Source organism: Carcharodon carcharias, chromosome 5 (assembly GCF_017639515.1).
Source record: "Carcharodon carcharias isolate sCarCar2 chromosome 5, sCarCar2.pri, whole genome shotgun sequence".
In the NCBI taxonomy this organism is placed as follows: domain Eukaryota; kingdom Metazoa; phylum Chordata; class Chondrichthyes; order Lamniformes; family Lamnidae; genus Carcharodon; species Carcharodon carcharias.
In genome coordinates this window covers 69,642,285-69,663,051 of record NC_054471.1, presented here as the reverse complement: position 1 = coordinate 69,663,051, position 20,767 = coordinate 69,642,285, and the positions used below count along the sequence as shown (strand labels likewise).

The 20,767-nt window shown below is 41.5% G+C and overlaps 1 protein-coding gene across 3 annotated transcripts in view; it reads right to left on the bottom strand.

Moving 5' to 3' along the window:
- Window positions 1-20,767, bottom strand: part of tbpl1 (TBP-like 1) — a 57,259-nt gene that overhangs the window by 19,602 nt on the left and 16,890 nt on the right. For 2 of the 3 annotated variants that reach the window (XM_041188398.1, XM_041188396.1), the window contains exons 3-4: window positions 10,092-10,163; window positions 9,643-9,835 (exon numbers count right to left, since the gene is read on the bottom strand). In XM_041188398.1, coding sequence (XP_041044332.1) covers window positions 9,643-9,777 — 135 coding nt within the window. In that variant the 5' untranslated portion in view covers window positions 9,778-9,835; window positions 10,092-10,163. The remainder of the gene's footprint in view (window positions 1-9,642; window positions 9,836-10,091; window positions 10,164-20,767) is intronic. The other variant, XM_041188397.1, reaches the window with a different exon arrangement.

Here is a 20,767-nt window from a genome sequence, read left to right as displayed (position 1 = left end):
TGAAATAATCTATTTTACTACAGCATTTATAGTAAAAGAATCAGCAAAAAATGCTTGATTCATAGATATTTTATACAAGGGTAAATTATGTCAGCATTTCTCCATTTTATATAAGTCAAAATGAGCAAACAATGACACCTCATGCCCAAATGGAAGAACTTCAGCTTCTTTGGGCATTATTTCTTACTATGTCCAACAAACCTGATATTTTTGAATTGAATTGAATTGAATGTGAAGATTGAGTTGATACAATAGTCATTTGATCCATATAAAAAATAGAGGTCTTTCTGTAGATACTAAGTCTCATACAGATGCCATACAAGAAATCTGAAATGAGGGGCTTATGCTCAGAACGAATAACACAAAAAAACCCCATAAATTATATCAACTTGATCCATAATCAGCAGAATTGTGCTCAAACTATATATTCTGTAGACCCTTTATAAAACACTAATTCAACCACAAATGGAGTAGTGTCCAATTCTGGGCACTGCACATTAGGAAGGATGCAAAAGCCTTGCAGGCGGTTGAGAAAAGATTTACTAGAATGGTTCCAGAGTTGAGGGACTTAAGTTAAGTGGACAGATTGCAGAAGCTGCAGTTATTCTCCTGAGAAGAGAGATGGTTGATAAGAGTTCAAAATTGAGGGGTGCAGGTCCCGAGACTGTTCCCATTTGTTCTTTTATGAGGAAAGGATAGAAAGGTTGTGCCTGTATCCATTGGAGTCTAGAAGAATGAGAGGTAGTCTTATTAAAAAGTATAAGATCTTGAGGGGGCTTGACAGGGTGCATGCGTTCCTCTTATGGGGAAGACTAGAAATAGGTGACACTGTTTAAAAATAATGGGTCTCCCATTTAAGACTGAGATGAGGAGGATTTTCTTTTCCTCTCAGAGGGTCATTAGTCTATAAAATTCTCTTTACCAGAGAGCAGAGGCATGTTCATTGATTATTTTTAAGACGACTGTCAAGGGGTTCAAAGGGTATGGGGGTAGACAGGAAAGTAGTAGTCCTCTACTTGCGTGCCAAATAGCATAAGCAGCAAGTGATAGACAGAGGTAATAGGTCCCACAACCAACGGATCACATCTAAGCTCTGCAACCCTGCCACATCCAGTCGTGAATGGTGGTGGACAATTACAACTCACTGGAGGTGGCGGCTGAAGCATTCGCAACCATCTTCAGCCAGAAGTGCCGAGTGGATGATCCATATCTGCCTCCTCTGGAGGGCCCCAACAACACAGATACCAGTCTTCAGTCCATTCGATTCACTCCACGTGATATCAAGAAACGGCTAATGGCACTGCATACTGCAAAGGCTATGGGCCCTGACAATATTCTGGCAATAGTACTGAAGACTTGTGCTCCAGAACTTGCCACGCCCCTAGCCAAGCTGTTCCAATACAGCTACAACACTGGCATCTACCTGGCTATGTGGAAAATTGCCCTGGTGCGTCCTGTACACAAAAAGCAAGACAAATCCAACCCGGCCAATTACCGCCCCATCAGTCTACTCTTGATCATCAGTAAAGTAATGAAAGGGGTCTTCAACAGTGCTATCAAGAAGCACTTGTTTAGCAATAACCTGCTCACTGATGCCCAATTTGGGTTCTGCCAGGGCCAGTTGGCTCCTAACCTCATTACAGCCTTGGTTCAAACATGGATAAAGAGCTTAACTCCTGAGGTTAGGTGAGAGTGACTGCCCTCGACATCAAGGTAGCATTTGACCGAGTGTGGCATCAAGGAACCCTCGCAAAACTGGAGTGAATCGGAATAAGGGGGGAAACTCTCCACTGGTTGGAGTCATACCTAGCACAAAGGCAGATGGTTCTGGTTGTTGTCGGTCAGCCTTTGCAGCTCCAGGACATCGCTGCAGGAGTTTCTCAGGGTAGTGTCCTAGGCCCAACTATCTTCAGCTGCTTCCTCAATGACCTTCCCTCCATCATCAGGTCAGAAGTGAGGATGTTCGCTGATGATTGCACAATGCTCAGCATCATTCACAACAGCTCAGATACTGAAGTAGCCCACTCCCATATGCAGCAAAACATGGACAACATTCAGGTTTAGGCTGATAAGTGGCAAGTAACATTCATGCCACACAAGTGCCAGGAAATGACCATCTCCAACAAGAGAGAATCCAACCATTTCTCCTTGAAAATCAATGGCATTACTTTCACTGAATCCTCCACTATCAAGATCCTGGGGGTTACCATTGACCAGAAACTGAGCTGGACCAGCCATATAAATATAGTAGCAGGTCAGAGGCTGGGAATTCTGCGACAGGTAACTCACTTCCTGAGTCTAAAGTTTGTCCAACATCTACAAGGCACAAATCATGAGTGTGATGAATACTCTCCACTTGTTTGGATGAGTACAGCTCCAAGAAGCTCAACACCATCCAGGACAAAGCAGCCCGCTTGATTTGCACCCCATCCATCACCTTAAACATTCACTCATTCCACCACCGATGCACAGGGGCAGTAGTGTGTACCATCCACAAGATGCACTGCTGCAACTCACCAAGGTTCCTTCAACAGCATCCTTCCAAACCCACGACCTCTACCACCTAAAAGGACAAGGGCAGTGATGCATGAGAACACCATCACAGACAAGTTCCCCTCCAAGCCACATATCATCCTCACTTGGAATTATATCGCCATTCCTTCACCGTTGCTGGGTCAAATTCCTGGAACTCCCTCCCTAACAGCATCACGAGTGTATCTACATTTAAGAAGACAGCTTACCACCACCTTCTCAAGGGCAATAAAAATGCTGGCCTAGTCAGCGATGCCCATGTCCCATGAAAGAATTTTAAAAATGAATTATTTCTTTAAATGATCACCATTTCTTATCTACCATATCTAGTTTCCCAATCTATCTTAGCCACTCACCTCCAGAGTTTGCTTTATTCAGATTTAGAGCCTCAGACTTAACTAAATTGCTCTCAAACTCAATGATAATATTCTATCATATTATCAGCACTTTTCCCCAGAGGCTCCTTTCCTACAAAGTTACTAACCTTCTCTCGTTACACAATACCAAATCCAAAATAGCCTGTTCCCTTGTGGTTTCTCGACATTCTGATCTACAAATCACTCTTGACAGTATTAGTGCAAATTTACCCAATCCATGTGGAGATCAAAGTTCTTCATTACCTTTGTTACATGTACCTCGAATTTCCTGATTTATACCCTGCCCGACACTACAACTGCTGGCCTAAAAATTACTCAGACCAGTTTTTCCTGCTTCTTGATATTTCTTAGCACCACCCAAACCTTGACCAAACTGACACTCCATCTTGATTTTCTTAACTAAGATCCTCACTCTCTACTATCTTTATCGCTTTTATTATTAGGACAAACCCTTCCAACCCCTCCCGCTTCACCCCTGCGCTTTTCATTTAGTGTCTGTCTTCTAAAAGTCAAATATCCTGAAATATTTAGCTTTAAGCCTTATGTGGGTATTGTAGGTTACTATGCTACTAATTCATCAATTTTGTTGCTAAAGCTTCACACATTGAGATTTTAGTGCCCCTGTGGCTTTAATTTTTCTTTATTAGTCCCAATTTTCATACTAGTCACTAATGCCCTATCTTTGCCAAGCTCTATCTTTTCCTGACTTCTGCTTATTTTTACTGTCATGTCAATAAGACACGAAAGAAATCCAAACTCTGTACATCAGACTTGACCCTTTTTTTGCTAGTTTTAAAATGGACTTTCTGCTGAACCCAACAAGATGGCTGCTACAAGACACATGACCACAGGATTGGCCCTTTGTTCTGGAAGCTACCAACAGGAGTTACAAGAACAAAAGAATCCTCCTATCATCGTGGAATCTCACACCCAATTGCAAGGACATCATAATCATGGAACCATGAAACCAAGGGACTCGTAAATTGAAACTCGTTATTCCTACAGAGTTATTGACAGACCCATCTCACACCTGGGACTGTCCGAGTCTCTTTCAAAGAGGGCCGATGAGAGAATAATGGACGTCACTTGCATCTTGACAAACTGACCCTCTAGTGGACTCGGATGGTCTGCCCAGGTAATGGCTTCCTGACACAAGATCCTCAACATGGATGGCGGTTTGAGAATTGGTTAGCAGACAGAAGTAAGAATAAATGGATATTTTTTAAGAATGGCAGGCGGTGACTAGTGGGGTACCGCAGGGATCAGTGCTTGGGTCCCAGCTATTCACAATATATATCAATGATTTGGATGAGGGAACCAAGTGTAATATTTCCAAGTTTGCCAACGACATGAAACAAGGTGGGAATATGAGTGGTGAAGAGGGTGTTAAGAGGCTTCAAGGAGACTTAGACAGGTGGAGTGAGTGGGCAAATACATGGCAGATACAGTGTAACGCGGATAAGTGTGAAGTTAGCCATTGCGGTAGGAAAAACAGAACTGCAGAATATTATTTAAGTGGTGACAGATTGGGAAATGTTGATGTACAATGACCTGGGTATCCTTGAACACAAATCAACGAAAGCAAGTATGCAGGTGCAGCAAGCAGTTAAGAAGGCAAATGGTATGTTGGCCTTCATTGCGAGGGGGCTTGAGCATAGGAGCAGGGATGTCCTATTGCAGCTATACAGGGTCTTGGTGAGACCACTCTTGGGTATTGTGCGCAGTTTTGGTCTCTTTACCTAAGAAAGGGTATACTTGCCATTGAGGGAGTGCAGTGAGGGTTCACCAGACTGTTTCCTGGGATGGTAGGATTGTCATATGAGGAGAGATTGCGTCCACTAGATTGTATTCACTGGAATTTAGAAGAATGAGAGTGGATCTTACTGAAATGTATGAAATTCTGACAGGGATGGACAGACTGGATGCAGGCATGATGTTTCCTCTGGATGGAGGTGTCTAGAACAAGGGTCACAGTCTCAGGATACAGGGCAGGTTATTTAGGACTGTGATGAGGAGAAACTTCTTCGCTCAGAGGGTGGTGAGCCTGTGAAATTCTCTACCATGGGAAGATGTGGAGGCCAAGTCACTGAATATATTTAAGAAGAAAATAGATAGATTTCCAGATTCTAAAGGCATGAAGAGACCAGGGGAGAAAATGGGAGTATGGTGTTGAGATAGAGGATCAGTCAAGATCATATTGAATGGCGGAGAAGGCTCAAAGGGCCGAATGACTTATTCCTGCTCCTATTTTCTATGTTTCGAAAAGCTAATGGATGGGAAATTTTCAGTTCTGAAACCAAAGGCAGTCCCAGACACTAGATAAACATCCCTTTTGAAATCATTGTGGTAAAAGGTCTCATGACTTGGGTGACCATTTTGAGGACACTAATAACATACCAGAACAGCTGGGGAACACAGGGTTTAGTGAGAGGGAGGAACTGAAATAAATCAGTATTAATAGGGAAATGGTATTGGGGAAATTGATGGGATTGAAGGCCGATAAATAGATAGGTTCTTGATTGGCAAGGGGATCAAAGGTTACAGGGAGAATGGGGTTGAGAAACTTATCAGCCATGATTGAATGGAGGAGCAGACTTGATGGGCCGAATGGAGTAATTTCTGCTCCTATGTCTTATGGTTTTATGGTGGCACTAGCCTGCTTGGCCAACAGAACAAAATTGAAGCCTATCGTAATTTTCAAATATAAAACCATGCCAAAAATTCAAGTCTCCTGCAGGAGTGTTTATGTCCATGAAAATGGTTGGATGGTTGAGGATGAAGTCATAGCTCAATAATGTATGAAATAGGAGCCCTGGTGGCCTAGGTAAAGAATGCAGTTTATTAGGGTAGGAAACATTCAGATCCCACATAACTAATGAGGTCAGGAGGTGCCTGCAAAGAAATAACACCCAGACTGCAGTTAAACCAAGGGACCAAGGGGTTGGGGTCGGGGGGGTGGGGGGGGGTTGCATTTAATATCCATAGTTCAACCTTTGGATGTATGTCAAAACAAGTAGTTCAAAGATCATGTCCTCGCTGAATGCAATAGGTGGATGGCTGACGGAGAAAAGCCTTTGCAAAGAGTTATAATGTGCTCTGCTTGACGTTGTTGTAGTTTCATCATCAAATTGTGGGATGCTATTAGTGCACAACCAGTGATCAGATCATTCTAAAAAATTGCAGAACATCAAAATCAATGGATGGAGTGGAAAATGATTTGTTGTGGAGGGATGATTCTGAAATCGAAAGCCGCATCTGATCCAAAGTGTGATCCTTACGATGATGCCATAGCCAAAAAATGACTCAGAATAAACTTGATGAATTCTTTGCATCGGAGCCAAAGACAGTCAATTTGATGGATTTTTAAATGCATTCATTGTAGTTAAAGGTATCTTTGTACAATTAATTTATTCAATAACCATGCCACATTAAAATAAATGAATTACCGATGTTATTTTTTTTTCACACTTCAAAATGGCAACCACCCTCACCAGCAGTTCACATTTTATACTCAGCATATAAGTTGGCCACACAATTTTTGTCAGTTTCAATAGTCAGCATACATGCTGGCATCCACAGTAGTTAAAGTTTATGTATTTACTCAACTTAGTTTATATTTTCTCATCCTTTAATTACCTGACCTTGAGTTGTAGATTAAATTAAATATTGACCTGCAACTTACCTCTGCTGCCCCTTGATGTGCTGTGACATCACCTTGCAGTTTTTCATCTATTTATATTCTTTCATGGGATGTGGCTGTCGCTGGCAAAAGCCAACATTTTTTGCCAATCCCTAATTGCCCTCAAGGCAATGTGAGCCATCTTCTTAAACTGTTGCAGTCCATATGGTGCAAGAGTGCTGTTAGGAAGGGAGTTTCAGGATTTTGATCTAGTGACAGTGAAGGAACATCAATATAGTTTCAAGTCTTAATGGTATGTGGCTTGGAGGGGAACTTGCAGTTGGTGGTGTTTCCATGCATCTGTTGCCCTTGCCCTTCTAGGTGGTAGAGATTGTGGGTTTGGAAGGTACAGCTGAAGGAGCCTTGGTAAGCTGAGTTGCTGCAGTACATCTTATATATAGTACACACTACTGCCCTTACTGATCCGCTCTCGGCTTCGCTCTTTTCAAAAGGGAATTGAATAATTACTTGAAGGGAAAATGTTTACAGGGCTATGGCGAAAGAGCAGTGGATTAATTGGATAGCTCTACAAAAGAGCTTTCACAGGCATGATGGACAAATGCCTCACTTCTGCACTGGATCGTTCTACAATTCTAGGTACATAATTCTACGTGACTAATAATGTAGGATCTTTATTTTCCAACAGGCCTGGAAGATAAATATAAAAACAAAAAAAACTGCGGATGCTGGAAATCCAAAACAAAAACAGAATTACCTGGAAAAACTCAGCAGGTCTGGCAGCATCGGCGGAGAAGAAAAGAGTTGACTTTTCGAGTCCTCATGACCCTTCGACAGAACTTGAGTTCGAGTCCAAGAAAGAGTTGAAATATAAGCTGGTTTAAGGTGTGTGGGGGGGGGCGGAGAGAGAGAGAGAGAGAGTGAGAGAGAGAGAGAGAGAGAGAGAGAAGTGGAGGGGGTTGGTGTGGTTGTAGGGACAAACAAGCAGTGATAGAAGCAGATCATCAAAAGATGTCACCAACAATAGAACAAAAGAACACGTAAGTGTTTTCAAGTTGGTGATATTATCTAAACGAATGTGCTAATTAAGAATGGATGGTAGGGCACTCAAGGTATAGCTCTAGTGGGGGTGGGGAGAACATAAAAGATTTTAAAATATTTAAAAATGGAAATAGGTGGGAAAAGAAAAATCTATATAATTTATTGGAAAAAAACAAAAGGAAGGGGGAGGCAGAAAGGGGGTGGGGATGGGGGAGGGAGCTCAAGACCTAAAGTTGTTGAATTCAATAGTCAGTCCGGAAGGCTGTAAAGTGCCTAGTCGGAAGATGAGGTGTTGTTCCTCCAGTTTGCGTTGGGCTTCACTGGAACAATGCAGCAAGCCAAGGACAGACATGTGGGCAAGAGAGCAGGGTGGAGTGTTAAAATGGCAAGCGACAGGGAGGTTTGGGTCATTCTTGCGGACAGACCGCAGGTGTTCTGCAAAGCGGTCGCCCAGTTTACGTTTGGTCTCTCCAATGTAGAGGAGACCACATTGGGAGCAACGAATGCAGTAGACTAAGTTGGGGGAAATGCAAGTGAAATGCTGGGCCCAAACACTCCTTTCAAGTGAAGCAGCATTTCACTTGCATTTCCCCCAACTTAGTCTACTGCATTCGTTGCTCCCAATGTGGTCTCCTCTACATTGGAGAGACCAAACGTAAACTGGGCGACCGCTTTGCAGAACACCTGCGGTCTGTCCACAAGAATGACCCAAACCTCCCTGTCGCTTGCCATTTTAACACTCCACCCTGCTCTCTTGCCCACATGACTGTCCTTGGCTTGCTGCATTGTTCCAGTGAAGCCCAACGCAAACTGGAGGAACAACACCTCATCTTCCGACTAGGCACTTTACAGCCTTCCGGACTGAATATTGAATTCAACAACTTTACGTCTTGAGCTCCCTCCCCCATCCCCACCCCCTTTCTGCTTCCCCCTTCCTTTTGTTTTTTTCCAATAAATTATATTGATTTTTCTTTTCCCACCTATTTCCATTATTTTTAAATATTTTAAAATCTTTTGTGCTCTCCCCACCCCCACTAGAGCTATACCTTGAGTGCCCTACCATCCATTCTTAATTAGCACATTCGTTTAGATAATATCACCAACTTTAACACCTATGTGTTCTTTTGTTCTATTGTCGGTGACATCTTTTGATGATCTGCTTCTATCACTGCTTGTTTGTCCCTACAACCACACCAACCCCCTCCACTTCTCTCTCTCTCTCTCTCCACCCCCCCCACACACCTTAAACCAGCTTATATTTCAACTCTTTCTTGGACTCGAACTCAAGTTCTGTCGAAGGGTCATGAGGACTCGAAACGTCAACTCTTTTCTTCTCCGCCGATGCTGCCAGACCTGCTGAGTTTTTCCAGGTAATTCTGGAAGACATAATTCTGAGAGATATCAATCCAATTAATAATCTGCTGCCAAAAATATCTGTAGTTGGATACTGACAGATAATAAATGCCAAAGTGAAAAACAGTTTAATTTGACCAACACAGAAGCTATGCTACACTTTACTTAGCATTCATTTTACAAAATGTAGGAAGTAAAATTATAGACAATGACTAGCTTAAAACCAGTATAAACCACCAAAAACACAGAAGTCAATGCTGAAATTTTGTTCATTCTTTTGAATGCTGCAATAATAAAAAAGGCAGCAATTGAAAATACACCAAATGTTTATCTTTGAAAATCAGACCCCAAATCTAATGGCAGTAAGCACACCAAAGTCTATAGTAGCCATCTGCTTTGTCACATACTTGAATTTTGTCTATATTGACTTTTATAACAAATTATAAAGGCTAAGATTATCTATAGAAATCATATAGAGTTCATTAAGTTAAGCATTAACTAATGTGTGATCTTTACTAAAACTGAAGGTCAGTAAATCATTGAAATTTTCACATTAAAAAAATCAACTAAATATAACAGAAAAGATTTATCTACTGTCTATTAAATAATTTAGCACTGTTCACTGCAGCAGCATAGAGGTCAGAGTTTATTGCAACTAATACAACAATGCAGAATTGATGACGCAAACAGAATAGAACTTACTCCAACATCTCTTTTGTAGATCACATTTGTTCCTTCCAGTGCAATCTTCCGCAGATTCAAATGGCATCTTGTTTTAAACACACAGACTACATTTGTTATCAAAATATCCAGTGCAATATCATTGTCCGGTTCCATGGGTATGGCTTGTTATCCAACTGACCAACAGACAGCATACCATCTAGATAGTGCTATACTAGATTAGAACAACAAAATGTTAACTTCATATGTACAGAGGTATCTAAAAAGATGCAATGTATACCATAACAACAAGCAACAGTTACTCAATATCTGGAATGCCTTAATCAAAATCGAATTCATGAAACAAGTCCATAAAATTTAGTTGGGACTACAGGGAAGTCTAATTTTGCCAAGTATACTGCACAGACCCATAAGTTAGCCCACAATTTTCGGGTAATGCACTTGATGGTCAAGAGTAGAAAAATACTCACCATAGCCAGCTGGGCAGCCAATTTCAAGAGTCCGAGTAAAAAGAAAGTCTAGAAGTAAAGGTAGCAGCAAACCTATAAATGAAATAAAAATAGTATCTCAGTTTTATTATCAGCTCAGTTTACAGCTTAAATGGTCTACAAGCCACTGTATGCAATGTAATAATGAATACCTCCAAAAAAGCACTGGCATTCATAAAAATCCTATTGTATTAACAAAAAGGACTGTGCAATGGATGTTCTCTCCCAGACATTAAAAGCTGAACTTGGGCACATTGTTAAAACAGAAATAGCTTAGGTAAAATGTTTATGTAACAGATTGAGGGTCAATCTTGTTCTTTTTTAATGCCTTAATTGTAGACACAAATTATACATGGCTGAAAATCATGATGTATTAATGGTGTATTACCATTTGCAATGTTCAAACATCAAAAGAACTAGCTTGTTTGTGTCAATATTGATTTGTTTTAACCTTCAAATAAAAATATAATTCAATATTACTTGTTTTTTTAATTCATTCACAGGCTGCGGGCATCACTGGTACGGTTAGTACTTATTGTCCATCCCTAATTGCCCTTGGGAATGTGATGCTGAGCTGTCTTCTTCAATACAATTAAATGGCTTGGTAGATCATTCAGGAGGGCAGTTAAGAGTCAACCATATTGTTGCGGATCTGGAATGCTTATGTGGCTGGAATAGTAATCCAGAGGCTTGGACTAATGAGCCAGACATACGAATTTAAATCCCACCATGGCAGCTGGGAATTTAAGTTTAATTAATTAAATAAACCTGGAATAAAAGCTAGTATGTAGCAGTAATAGTGACCATAAAATTAATGAATTGTTGTAAAAACCCATTGGGTTCAATAATAATGTCCTTTGGGGAAGAAAATCTGTCAAATTTACCCAGTCTGGCCTAAATGTGAATCCAGGCATACAACACTGTGGTTGAGCCTTTACTCTCTGATGTGGCTTTGTAAGCCAATCAGTTTTATAGAGGTGGGCAATAAATAACAGCCTTGCCAGCGACATCCAATGAATGAACAAAATAAAAGGATAAAATCAAGTAAACAACAAAGAAAATACCATAACTCCAAACGTCCCTAACTTGTGATTTGTCAGAAGTCCTACGTATTAATATCTTCTCCATCTGTAGTTCACCAAGTTTGCTTTGCTGATGAGAAAAAGTGTCTAAGGAAATCCTGATTTACACACGCAGGAGCTAGGCAGACACTCAAGTAGAATGATGAAGAGCAAATAATCTCAGGAAAACAAAATAGAAGCTGATCAGAGGCCTATGGTGTCAAGGATCCAACAGTGTAATTGTCTGCATAATTATTTAAGATCTCAGAGAAAAAAAAATAGGGATTCCTTTTCCACATTACGGCTACTTCAGCAACTGCAAGTGCTAACATTTTGCTTAAGACAATTAACTGTATTCATATTTTAGCACACGGCAATAACTCTCAATTCTGACAAAATTTGCTAACTTTGTGTTGTTATTGAAAAAAGTCCTGCAAATAGGAGAATTTATAACACATGCTTTAGTCTTATTTTGATCACTTGAACTTCAACTACAAACTAAATAACCCCACACACTTCCTTGAAAGCCAAGGATTTTGAGGTTTGCATTTTTGCACAGTGATCAAACTTTCTGAAGATACCCTTTGCAACCCCAAAGACAACATTGCTTACAAAGTTAAAAATAAGTGCAAAGTACTACTGCATATGCAAAGTGAATGTTAAAAAACAAAGGATTTCACAAAGATCATGGATTATTGAACAGCTATCTTGGAAGTGTGTCAATTACCTTCTTTTGAAAATAAATGTTCATTAAATTGACTCATACAGACACAGATAATAGCACAACTCCCAATTACTTCAGACTTTCAAATCTGGCTTGAAAATAAGAAATTCAATTTTTATAGTCAGGGCGTTCCACAGCATTGAAAGTCAATTGCTGTAATGTAGAGAAACACTAACCATTTTGCACAGAAACAATTCCCACAAACAATAAAATAAATCACCAAGTCATTTTCTTAGATGTTGGTTTAGAGATGATTGTTGGCCAAAACAATGGTGGAAACTCCTCTGCTCCTTTTCATATAGTGCCTTGGGATCTTTCACATCCACACAATTTGGCACAGTTTAATGTCTCATCCAAAAGGCCAACCAACAGTATAGTGCTCACTCAGTATTGAACTCAAGCATCAGCCTAGCTAATATCCTCAAGTCTCTACCGTGCAGCTTGAACCTATGACCTTCTGACTTAGAGGTGTGTGTGCTCCCTTTGAGCCAAGGCTGAAACATAAAAGGGGAATATTGCAAAATATTTTGATTGGCAATCCCCATAACAAAACTGAAGGTGTAACTGCAGTTGCAATTATAGATATTTTTTACTCATTCACGGCATGTGGGCTTCGCTGGCTGGGCCAGCTTTTACTGCCCATCCCTAATTGGCCTTGAGAAGGTGGTGGTGAACTGCCTTCTTGAACCCCTGCAGTCCATGTGGTGTAGGTACACCAACAGCACTGTTAGAAAGGGAGTTCCAGGATTTTGATCGAGCAATAGTGAAGAAACAGCAATATATTTCCAAGTCAGGATGATGAGTGACTTGGAAGGGAACTTCCAGGTGGTGATATTCCCATCTACTTGCTGCCCTTGTCCTTCCAGATGGTAGCAGTCGTAGTTTTGGAAGGTGCTGTCTAAGGAGCCTTGGTGAGTTCCTGCACTGCATTTGTAAATGGTACACACTGCTGCTACTGTGTGTCAGTGGTGGAGAGAGTGAACGAGTGTCAATGTGGTGCCAATCAAGCAGGCTGCTTTGTCTTGGATGGTGTCCAGCTTCTCGAGTGTTGTGGGAGCTGCACTCATCCAGGCAAGTGGGAAGTATTCCATCACACTCCTGACGTGTGCCTTGCAGGTGGTAGACAGGCTTTGGGGAGTCAGGAAGTGAGTTACTCATTGCAGGATTCCTAGCCTCTGACCTGCTCTTGTAGCCACAGTATTTATATGGCTAGTCCAGTTCAGTTTCTGGTCAATGGTAACCCCCAGGATGTTGAAAGTGGGGAATTCAGTGATGGCAATGCCATTGAACGTCAAGTGGCGATGGATAGATTCTCTCTTGTTGAAGATAGTCATTGCCTGGCTACTTGCCACTTGTCAGCCCAAAATTGGATATTATCCAGGTCTTGCTGCATTTGAGCATGGACTGCTTCAGTATGAGTCATCGCGAATGGTGCTGAACATCCCCACTTCTGGCCTTACGATGGAAGGAAGGTCATTGATGAAGATGGTTGGGCTGAGGTCAGTACACTGAGGAACTCCTGCAGTGATGTCGTGGAGCTGGGATGACAGACCTCCAACAACTATAACCATCTTACTTTGTGCCAGATATAACTCAAACCAGTGCAGTGTTTTCCTCCTGATTCCCACTGGCTTGTTTTGCTAGGGCTCCTTGATGCCGCACTCGGTCAAATGCTGCCTTGATGTCAAGGGCAGTCACTCTCACCTCACCTCGGGAGTTCAGCTCTTTTGTCTATGTTGAACCAAGGCTGTAATGAGGTCAGAAGCTGAGTGGTCCTGGCAGAACCCAAAGTGAGCACCAGTCAGCAGGTTATTGCTAAGCAAGTGCCACTTGATAGCATTGTTGATGACCCGTTCCATTACTTTACTGATGATTGAGAGACACTGATGGGGCGGTAATTGGCCGGGTTGGATTTGTTCTGCTTGTTGAGTACAGGATATGGCTGGGCAATCTTCCATGTTGCAGGGTAGATGCCAGTGTTGTAGCTGTACTGGAACAGCTTGGCTAGGGACCCGGCAAGTTCTGGAGCACAAGGCTTCAATACTATTGCCGAGTATTGTCAGGGCCATATCCTTTGCAGTATCCGGTGCCTTCAGCTGTTTCTCGATATCATGTAGAGTGAATTGAATTGGCCGAAGACTGGCAGCTGTGATGCTGGGGACCTCCGGAGGAGTCTGAGATGGATCATCCACTCAGCACTCTGGCTGAAGATTGAGTCCAATGCTTCAGCCTTATCTTCTGCACTGATATGCTGGGCTCCCCTATCATTGAGGATGGGGATATTTGTGGAGCCTCCTCCTCCAGTGAGCTATTTAATTGTGCACCACCATTCATGACTGGATGTGGCAGGACTGCAGAGCTTAGATCTAGTCCATTGGTTGTGGGATTGCTTGGCTCTATCACTTGCTGCTTATGCTCTTGCACGCAAGTAGACTTGTGTTATAGCTTCACCAGGTTAACACCTCATTTTTAGGAATGCCTGGTGCTGCTGCTGGCATGCCCTCCTGCACTCTTCATTGAACCAGGATTGATCCCCTGGCTTGATGGTGGTGGTAGAGTGGGGGATATGCCAGGCCATGAGGTTACAGATTGTGTTTGAGTACAACTCTGCTATTGGCAATGGCCCAGAGTGCCTCATGGATGCCCAGTCTTGAGTTTCTAGATCTGTTCGATATCTATCCCATTTAGCATGGTGGTAGTGCTACACACCATGAAGGGTATCCTCAATGTGAAGGCAGAACTTCGTCTCCACAACAACTGTGCAGTAGTCACCCCTACACAATAATGTCATGGACAGATGCATCTGCAGTAGTCAGGTTGGTGCGGATGAGATCAAGTATGTTTGCCCTTCTTGTTGGTTCTCCTCACCACCTGCTGCAGACCCAGTCTAGCAGCTATATGTTTTAGGACTCGGTCAGTTCAGTCAGTAGTGGAGCTACTGAGTCACTCTTGGTGATGGACAGTGAGTACATTCTTCACCCTTGCCACCCTTAGTGCTTCCTCCAATTGGTGTTCAACATGGAAGAGCACTGATTCATTAGATAAGGGGTGGTGGTGGGGGAGGGGTGGCAGTACATAATCAGCAAGAGGTTTCCTAGTTTTCCATGTTTAACCTGATGCCATGAGACTTCATGGGTCCAGAGTTGATGTTGAGGACTCCCAGGGCAACTCCCTCCCGACTGTATACCACTGTGCCGCCACCTCTGCTGGGTCTGTCCTGTCGCTGGGACAGGACATACCCAGGGATGCCGATGGTGGTGTCTGGGACATTATCTGAAATTATCTGCATGAAAAGTCCTGTAGTCCAATCAAGTCCAGTTCCACACTTCCTATTGGTATTTTTTTTTTTGGGGGGGGGGTTAACTGCTGATATATAAATAAAGACAGAATGTTTAACTTTAAAATAGGGGCTAAATTACATCTTTACATCATGGCCCAATTTTGTTTCACTTGAAGAACACGGTTAGCCCTAGCTCACAGCAAGCAATGCCATGGGAGATCAACTTATTAGTTCAATAATTCATTCAATTTGGATCTAGCACACAGCACATTTCAGGTATCTTACTTCAAGTGTCAAAAGGATATATATTAAAACAAGAGTCAGTAGTTTCTTGCCAATTTTCCAATCTCAATAGCCCTGACCTCAAGCCAAAGGAAAGAACTGGATATTTATGAGCAGCTGGCAATTTAAGATACTTCCACCAATTCACCCAAAATTAATTTCAAAATGCACCACTTAGACCGCATAAACAGCCCCACAGCAGTGGCTTTAAAAATACAGGCCAGATTAACTAAACACCATTTTAGCAGCCAACCATCAGACTTATTCCCATTCCAAATGATTTACAAGCAAGGTTATAGGAGCTGAGGTAGAATAAATAAAAACATTCATTAATATTTGCACATATGCTTTTTCATTGTCAGATTTATTTGGCCAATTCCTGTGCAGCAAGTAAATTGGTTTAGCAAATATTCCTGTTCGAAAGGTACACTTCATTGCATGTTTGTTGAGGAGATGAAGCATAGAAATGGCCATTTTTGTTTATTTTTGATTCACAGGTTTCGGGCAACCTGCATGTTTATTTTCCGACTAGATAAGAACAAAGCCCAGGAAGGACTAGGCCAATTCAGATCCCTGAAAAGTTTAGTTCCCCTAATGGGTTATGGTATTAGTACTTAGCCAGATATGCATCTGAATATTACCGAACCCACCTGTGCAAGGGAGCTAAATTAACAACATCCCTAAACATTCATGGCTAATTCTATGTCCGGTAATGCCACGTTTTGAGCTGTTTGGAACAGGTCAAAGGGTTTTGCAGGTGGCAGATGTGGGAGAGGTGAGGTCCACATTTAGTTAGCTCAGTACAGTGCAGGCACGAGGTTCACCAATGCTGTGTACCTATTCAGATCTGACTCATAATTGCAATGAAACATGATTAGGGATTTAAAAGAGAACAGTTAGCTTTCAATTGAGACTTGACATACAAAATTAGCCAACCTTAAATGAATTAATGTGATGACCATCCCTCCCATAAATGGCACCTCCATTAACTTGGACCACATTAGCATTGGAGATAACAGAGTTGCAGTACCACCTTGTCACATTTTCTATATACCAAATAATTGTCATGCAACACCATACCAATGAAACAATTAAGCCAGTCTTCATTTGAGTAGGAGTGATATTATTATTATCTTTAGCGATGCTATAATTTTTTTTTTACACTAACTCTTGCTGAGAAGTTTCATTTAAAATTTTTAGCTAGGGGAAAAATGCAACACATTATCAATAAGCCTTCATCTTATGTTGTGATTTGTGAAGTTGGATACATATCCAAGCCAGATTGGTGTATGGCCTGGGGAAAAAGGAAACTTGAAGGTGATGTGCCATGTTCCTGCTGCCCTTGTTCTTCAAAGTGATGGAGATTGCAAGTTAGGGAGAAGATGCTAAAGATGTTATATAAAACAACCAATGCCATAGAGGCAATTGATGTTCAGGTGTCGATCAAGCGGACTACTTTGTCCTGTAAGGTGCTGAGTATTGTTGCAGCTGCACCCGCCCTGACAAGTCAGGAGTACTCTATCGGACTTCTGCTTTGTGCCTTGCCAGTGGCAGAGAGGCTTTGCAGAGTCCAGCAGTAAGCCATTCAGTGCACAATACCCAGCGTTTGATCTGCTCCAGTAGTCATGCAATTTCTATCATTCGTCCAGTTTAGTTTCTTGTCAATGAATGTTGATGGGGAGTACTCACAATGATAATGTCAAGCAATAGTTAGGTGCTCATGTTGGAGATGGTCACTGCCTGGTATTTTTGCGATACAATGTCACTTGTGATTTAACAGCCCAAGTCAGAATATAGCCCAGTTCCTACTGCATGCAGGCATGGAATACTGTATTATCTAAGGAACTGCAAAGAGAGTTGAATGCTATGAGGTCGAAGCTAACGACCCCATTTCTAACTTTTTGATGCAGAGATCATAACCAGTAATGCAGCTGGACCTAGTAATATCTCTTAAGTCCTGGGGCTGAGACGAGCATAGAAGAATTGTACAGACTCATTAAAAAGGGGGATGGTTAAGAACTGGATTAAAATGGGTTTGGTTCATCAGAAGAAATAAGGGCTCTGAAGTCGGGTAGGAAGGTGGGAGCTGAATAAGGAGAAGAGAAAGAGGTGGCTAGGTGGGCTGCTTTGCTCATGCATTCTATTGTGGCATATTTTACTACCGCTACCAAATATAAATTCCAGCTAATATGATATAAATATTTTAAAAGAAAAAACTTGCACTTATGACTTCAAAACATCTCAAAGCGTATCACAGGATAGATGTACTTCTGAACAGCAGCTATTGTTGCAGTTTCAGGAAAGAACAAACTTAGTTTTATAATAGTGCCTTTAATATAAATGGAATGTCCCAAGGTTATTCACAGGATATTATCAGACAAAATTGGATGCTAAAACAAAAGAAATATTAGGAGGAGTGCAGAAGCAGAGAGGATATTGACCCAGACAGGATTTTGACTCAGCGTCAGTGAAGGAGCGGCGATATCTTTCCAAGTCAGGATGATGAGTGACTTGGAGGGCAACTTCCAGGTGGTGGTATTCCCATCTATCTGCTGCCCTTGTCGTTCTAGATGGCAGCGGTCGTGGGTTTGGAAGGTGCTGTTGAAGGAGCCTTGGTGAATTCCTACAGTGCATCTTGGAAATGGTAAACACTGCTGCTATGTGCATCGGTGGAGGGAGTGAATGTTTGTGGAAAAATATTTGTGCAGAAGAGATTTACAAGAATGATTTCAGGGGTGGACTTCAGTTAGTGGATAGATTGGGGAAGCTAAGATTGTTCAACTCAGAGAAGGTTGATGGAAGGCTTGATAAAAGGTGACCAAAAACATAAGCAGCCTGGAGAGAGGGAGAAACTGTTCCCATTAGCAGATGGCTCAAAATCCAGAAGATATCAATTTAAGGCGAATGGCAAAGAACCAAAGAAATGAGATTTTTTTTTTAAAACAAGGCAAATGATTAGGATCTGGAATTTCTTCAGTGTATGGTGCAGGCAGATTCAATCATGACTTTCAAAAGGATATTGGATAATTATCTGAAGAGAAAAAATTGCAAGCTACAAATAAAAGGTAGGATAGTGGGACTAGCTGACTTGCTCTTGCAGAGAACAGGCATGGATATGATGTGACGAATGACCACCTTCTGTGCTGTAACCATTCTATGATTCAAGGATTTGGACAGGATTGTTGAAGTGGGGTAATAGTTTGCAATGTCAGAAGGGTCGAGAATGCGTTTTTTTTGAAGCAGGGAGCGATAAGTTGTTTTAAGTGGGAGGGACTGCACCCAAGGAGTTGGAACCATTTGCAAAGTCAGCCAGCATTGAGACCAAGAAGGGAAAATAGGCTGGTCAGCTTAAGTGAAAAAGAGGTTGAGAGCAGAAGGCGGGTCAGACAGACAAGACAAAACTCCTGAGATGAGAACCAGAGGCTAAGGAGAGAAGCTGGGGAAGGACCTAGGTTGAAAGAGTACGTTTGCTATCAGGTAGGATGAGGGAAATTTGCAGAGACAGCTGAATGAATGGTTTCAATTTTAAGAGCAAATTAAGCCAACAAATTCTTTGCATATTGAAACTGAGGGTTAGGGGTGGACAGGGGAGTTTGAGGAGATGGTCGATCTGGAGAAAAGTAGTATTATTTTTGCATTCAAGAATGATCCTTGAGTAGTGAACAATTTTGGCACAGGAGGCCCAGTAGTGCTTTAGGTAGCTCAATCTAATCTGGCAATGGACCACTAAATCAGTTGTATGCTATACAAGGGCAAGTGTGTGGTTCTCAGACTTAAAGGAGCACAGATGGGAGCAATATCAAGCAGAATGACCAGCAGGGGAGAGAGTAAAGGTTTTGCTGGGGAAAAGGGTATTAAAGATGCTGGAGAGGGAGATCAGATCATTAGCTGAATAAACAAAAAAATTGTGGCAAATGTTGGGCAGCTCAGAATTAAAAAGTGTTTCTGTAACTAAACTTGGTAGAAGAGGTGGGGTGGAACAGAAGGAAAGTTTTTTTCCGGTAGCAAGTGCAGATGGAAGTAAGACTGGAAAGGGATGATACTCGGCAAGTGGATGGAGACAGACATTTCTGTGAATAAGGAGTATAGACCACGTGAAATGGGAACAGGCATCTGTGGGCTTTTCCAAGAGGAGGAATTCAAGCACAGCACAGTGCCAAACGTAGGAAAACTGTGGATGGTTTGGGGTACGGATTGGGTGGGGGCACAAAATGCCAAAGATGGAAGAAATGACATGACTAGGTCATAGAAGGGAAAAGAAAAAGGAGATTGAAGTAATGTGACAAGGGTTGGGTACAACAGTCAAAAACGGACATTACCATAAGAAGGGATAAAGGAAGGAAAATGCTAAAAGACGAATGTATGCACATTAAGATCCCAAAAACAATATGAATAATTATCAGTTAGATAACTAATATTTTATTTTGGTGTTGGTCAAATAATAAATGCCTACTCATACACTACCAACTTCATTCCCCTCTTCATTAATTGTTCCATAGGATCTTTTGCATCCAGCTGAGAAGGCTTAACATCTCATCTACAAGATTACAACAGCGCAGTACTCCCACGGTACTGCAATGAGCCGTCAACCTGAATTATGTGTTCAAGTTTGTGAAACCACAACCTCTACACTTGAGGCAAAAATGCTACCGCTGGACCATAGCTGACACTTGAAAAGACTTTAGGGTCCTACCTTAGTGGACATCTGATAAATCTGCATGTGCAAAATACAATCCAAAGCAAAAAAAAGCTCTCCAACTGAGAGAGAAGTACATAAAGTAGGTCTTTATTTCAGCACTACTCGAAAGAAAATAAAAGTACCTTAAAATGACAACTGGTTACTGGCATCAACAAAACAAAAAGCCTCCAGATTCACAAGTGAGGACTATTTTTATTTAATGCCTTCAATAATAAAGGCAAATAAGTGTATTTTTGTATATCACATATGAAAATATTTCAATATATAATTTAGCGAGAACCAAAATAATAATTTCAATGAGGAGGGCAACTGCAAATCAGAATTTGCCGAAGGAGCCCATCAAGAGTCAAAAACAGTGCAACTTACTTAGAACTTAAGCAGTTGTCTCAGAAAATCTCCAAGTCATATCAGAAAGCTAGGATATTTGTTACAAATCTGACTAAATGTGCCAAGCTTACAAGTAAATTATACAGCTTTTCATTATACAGCTGGTGTACAGCCAACACATCCACTACATATCCTTTGCTCCAAGTTAGATGGCACTATCTTTAATTTCTGCTGTTGTAACTTTCTTCTTTAATTCATTCACAGGATGCAGACATTGCTAGCTAG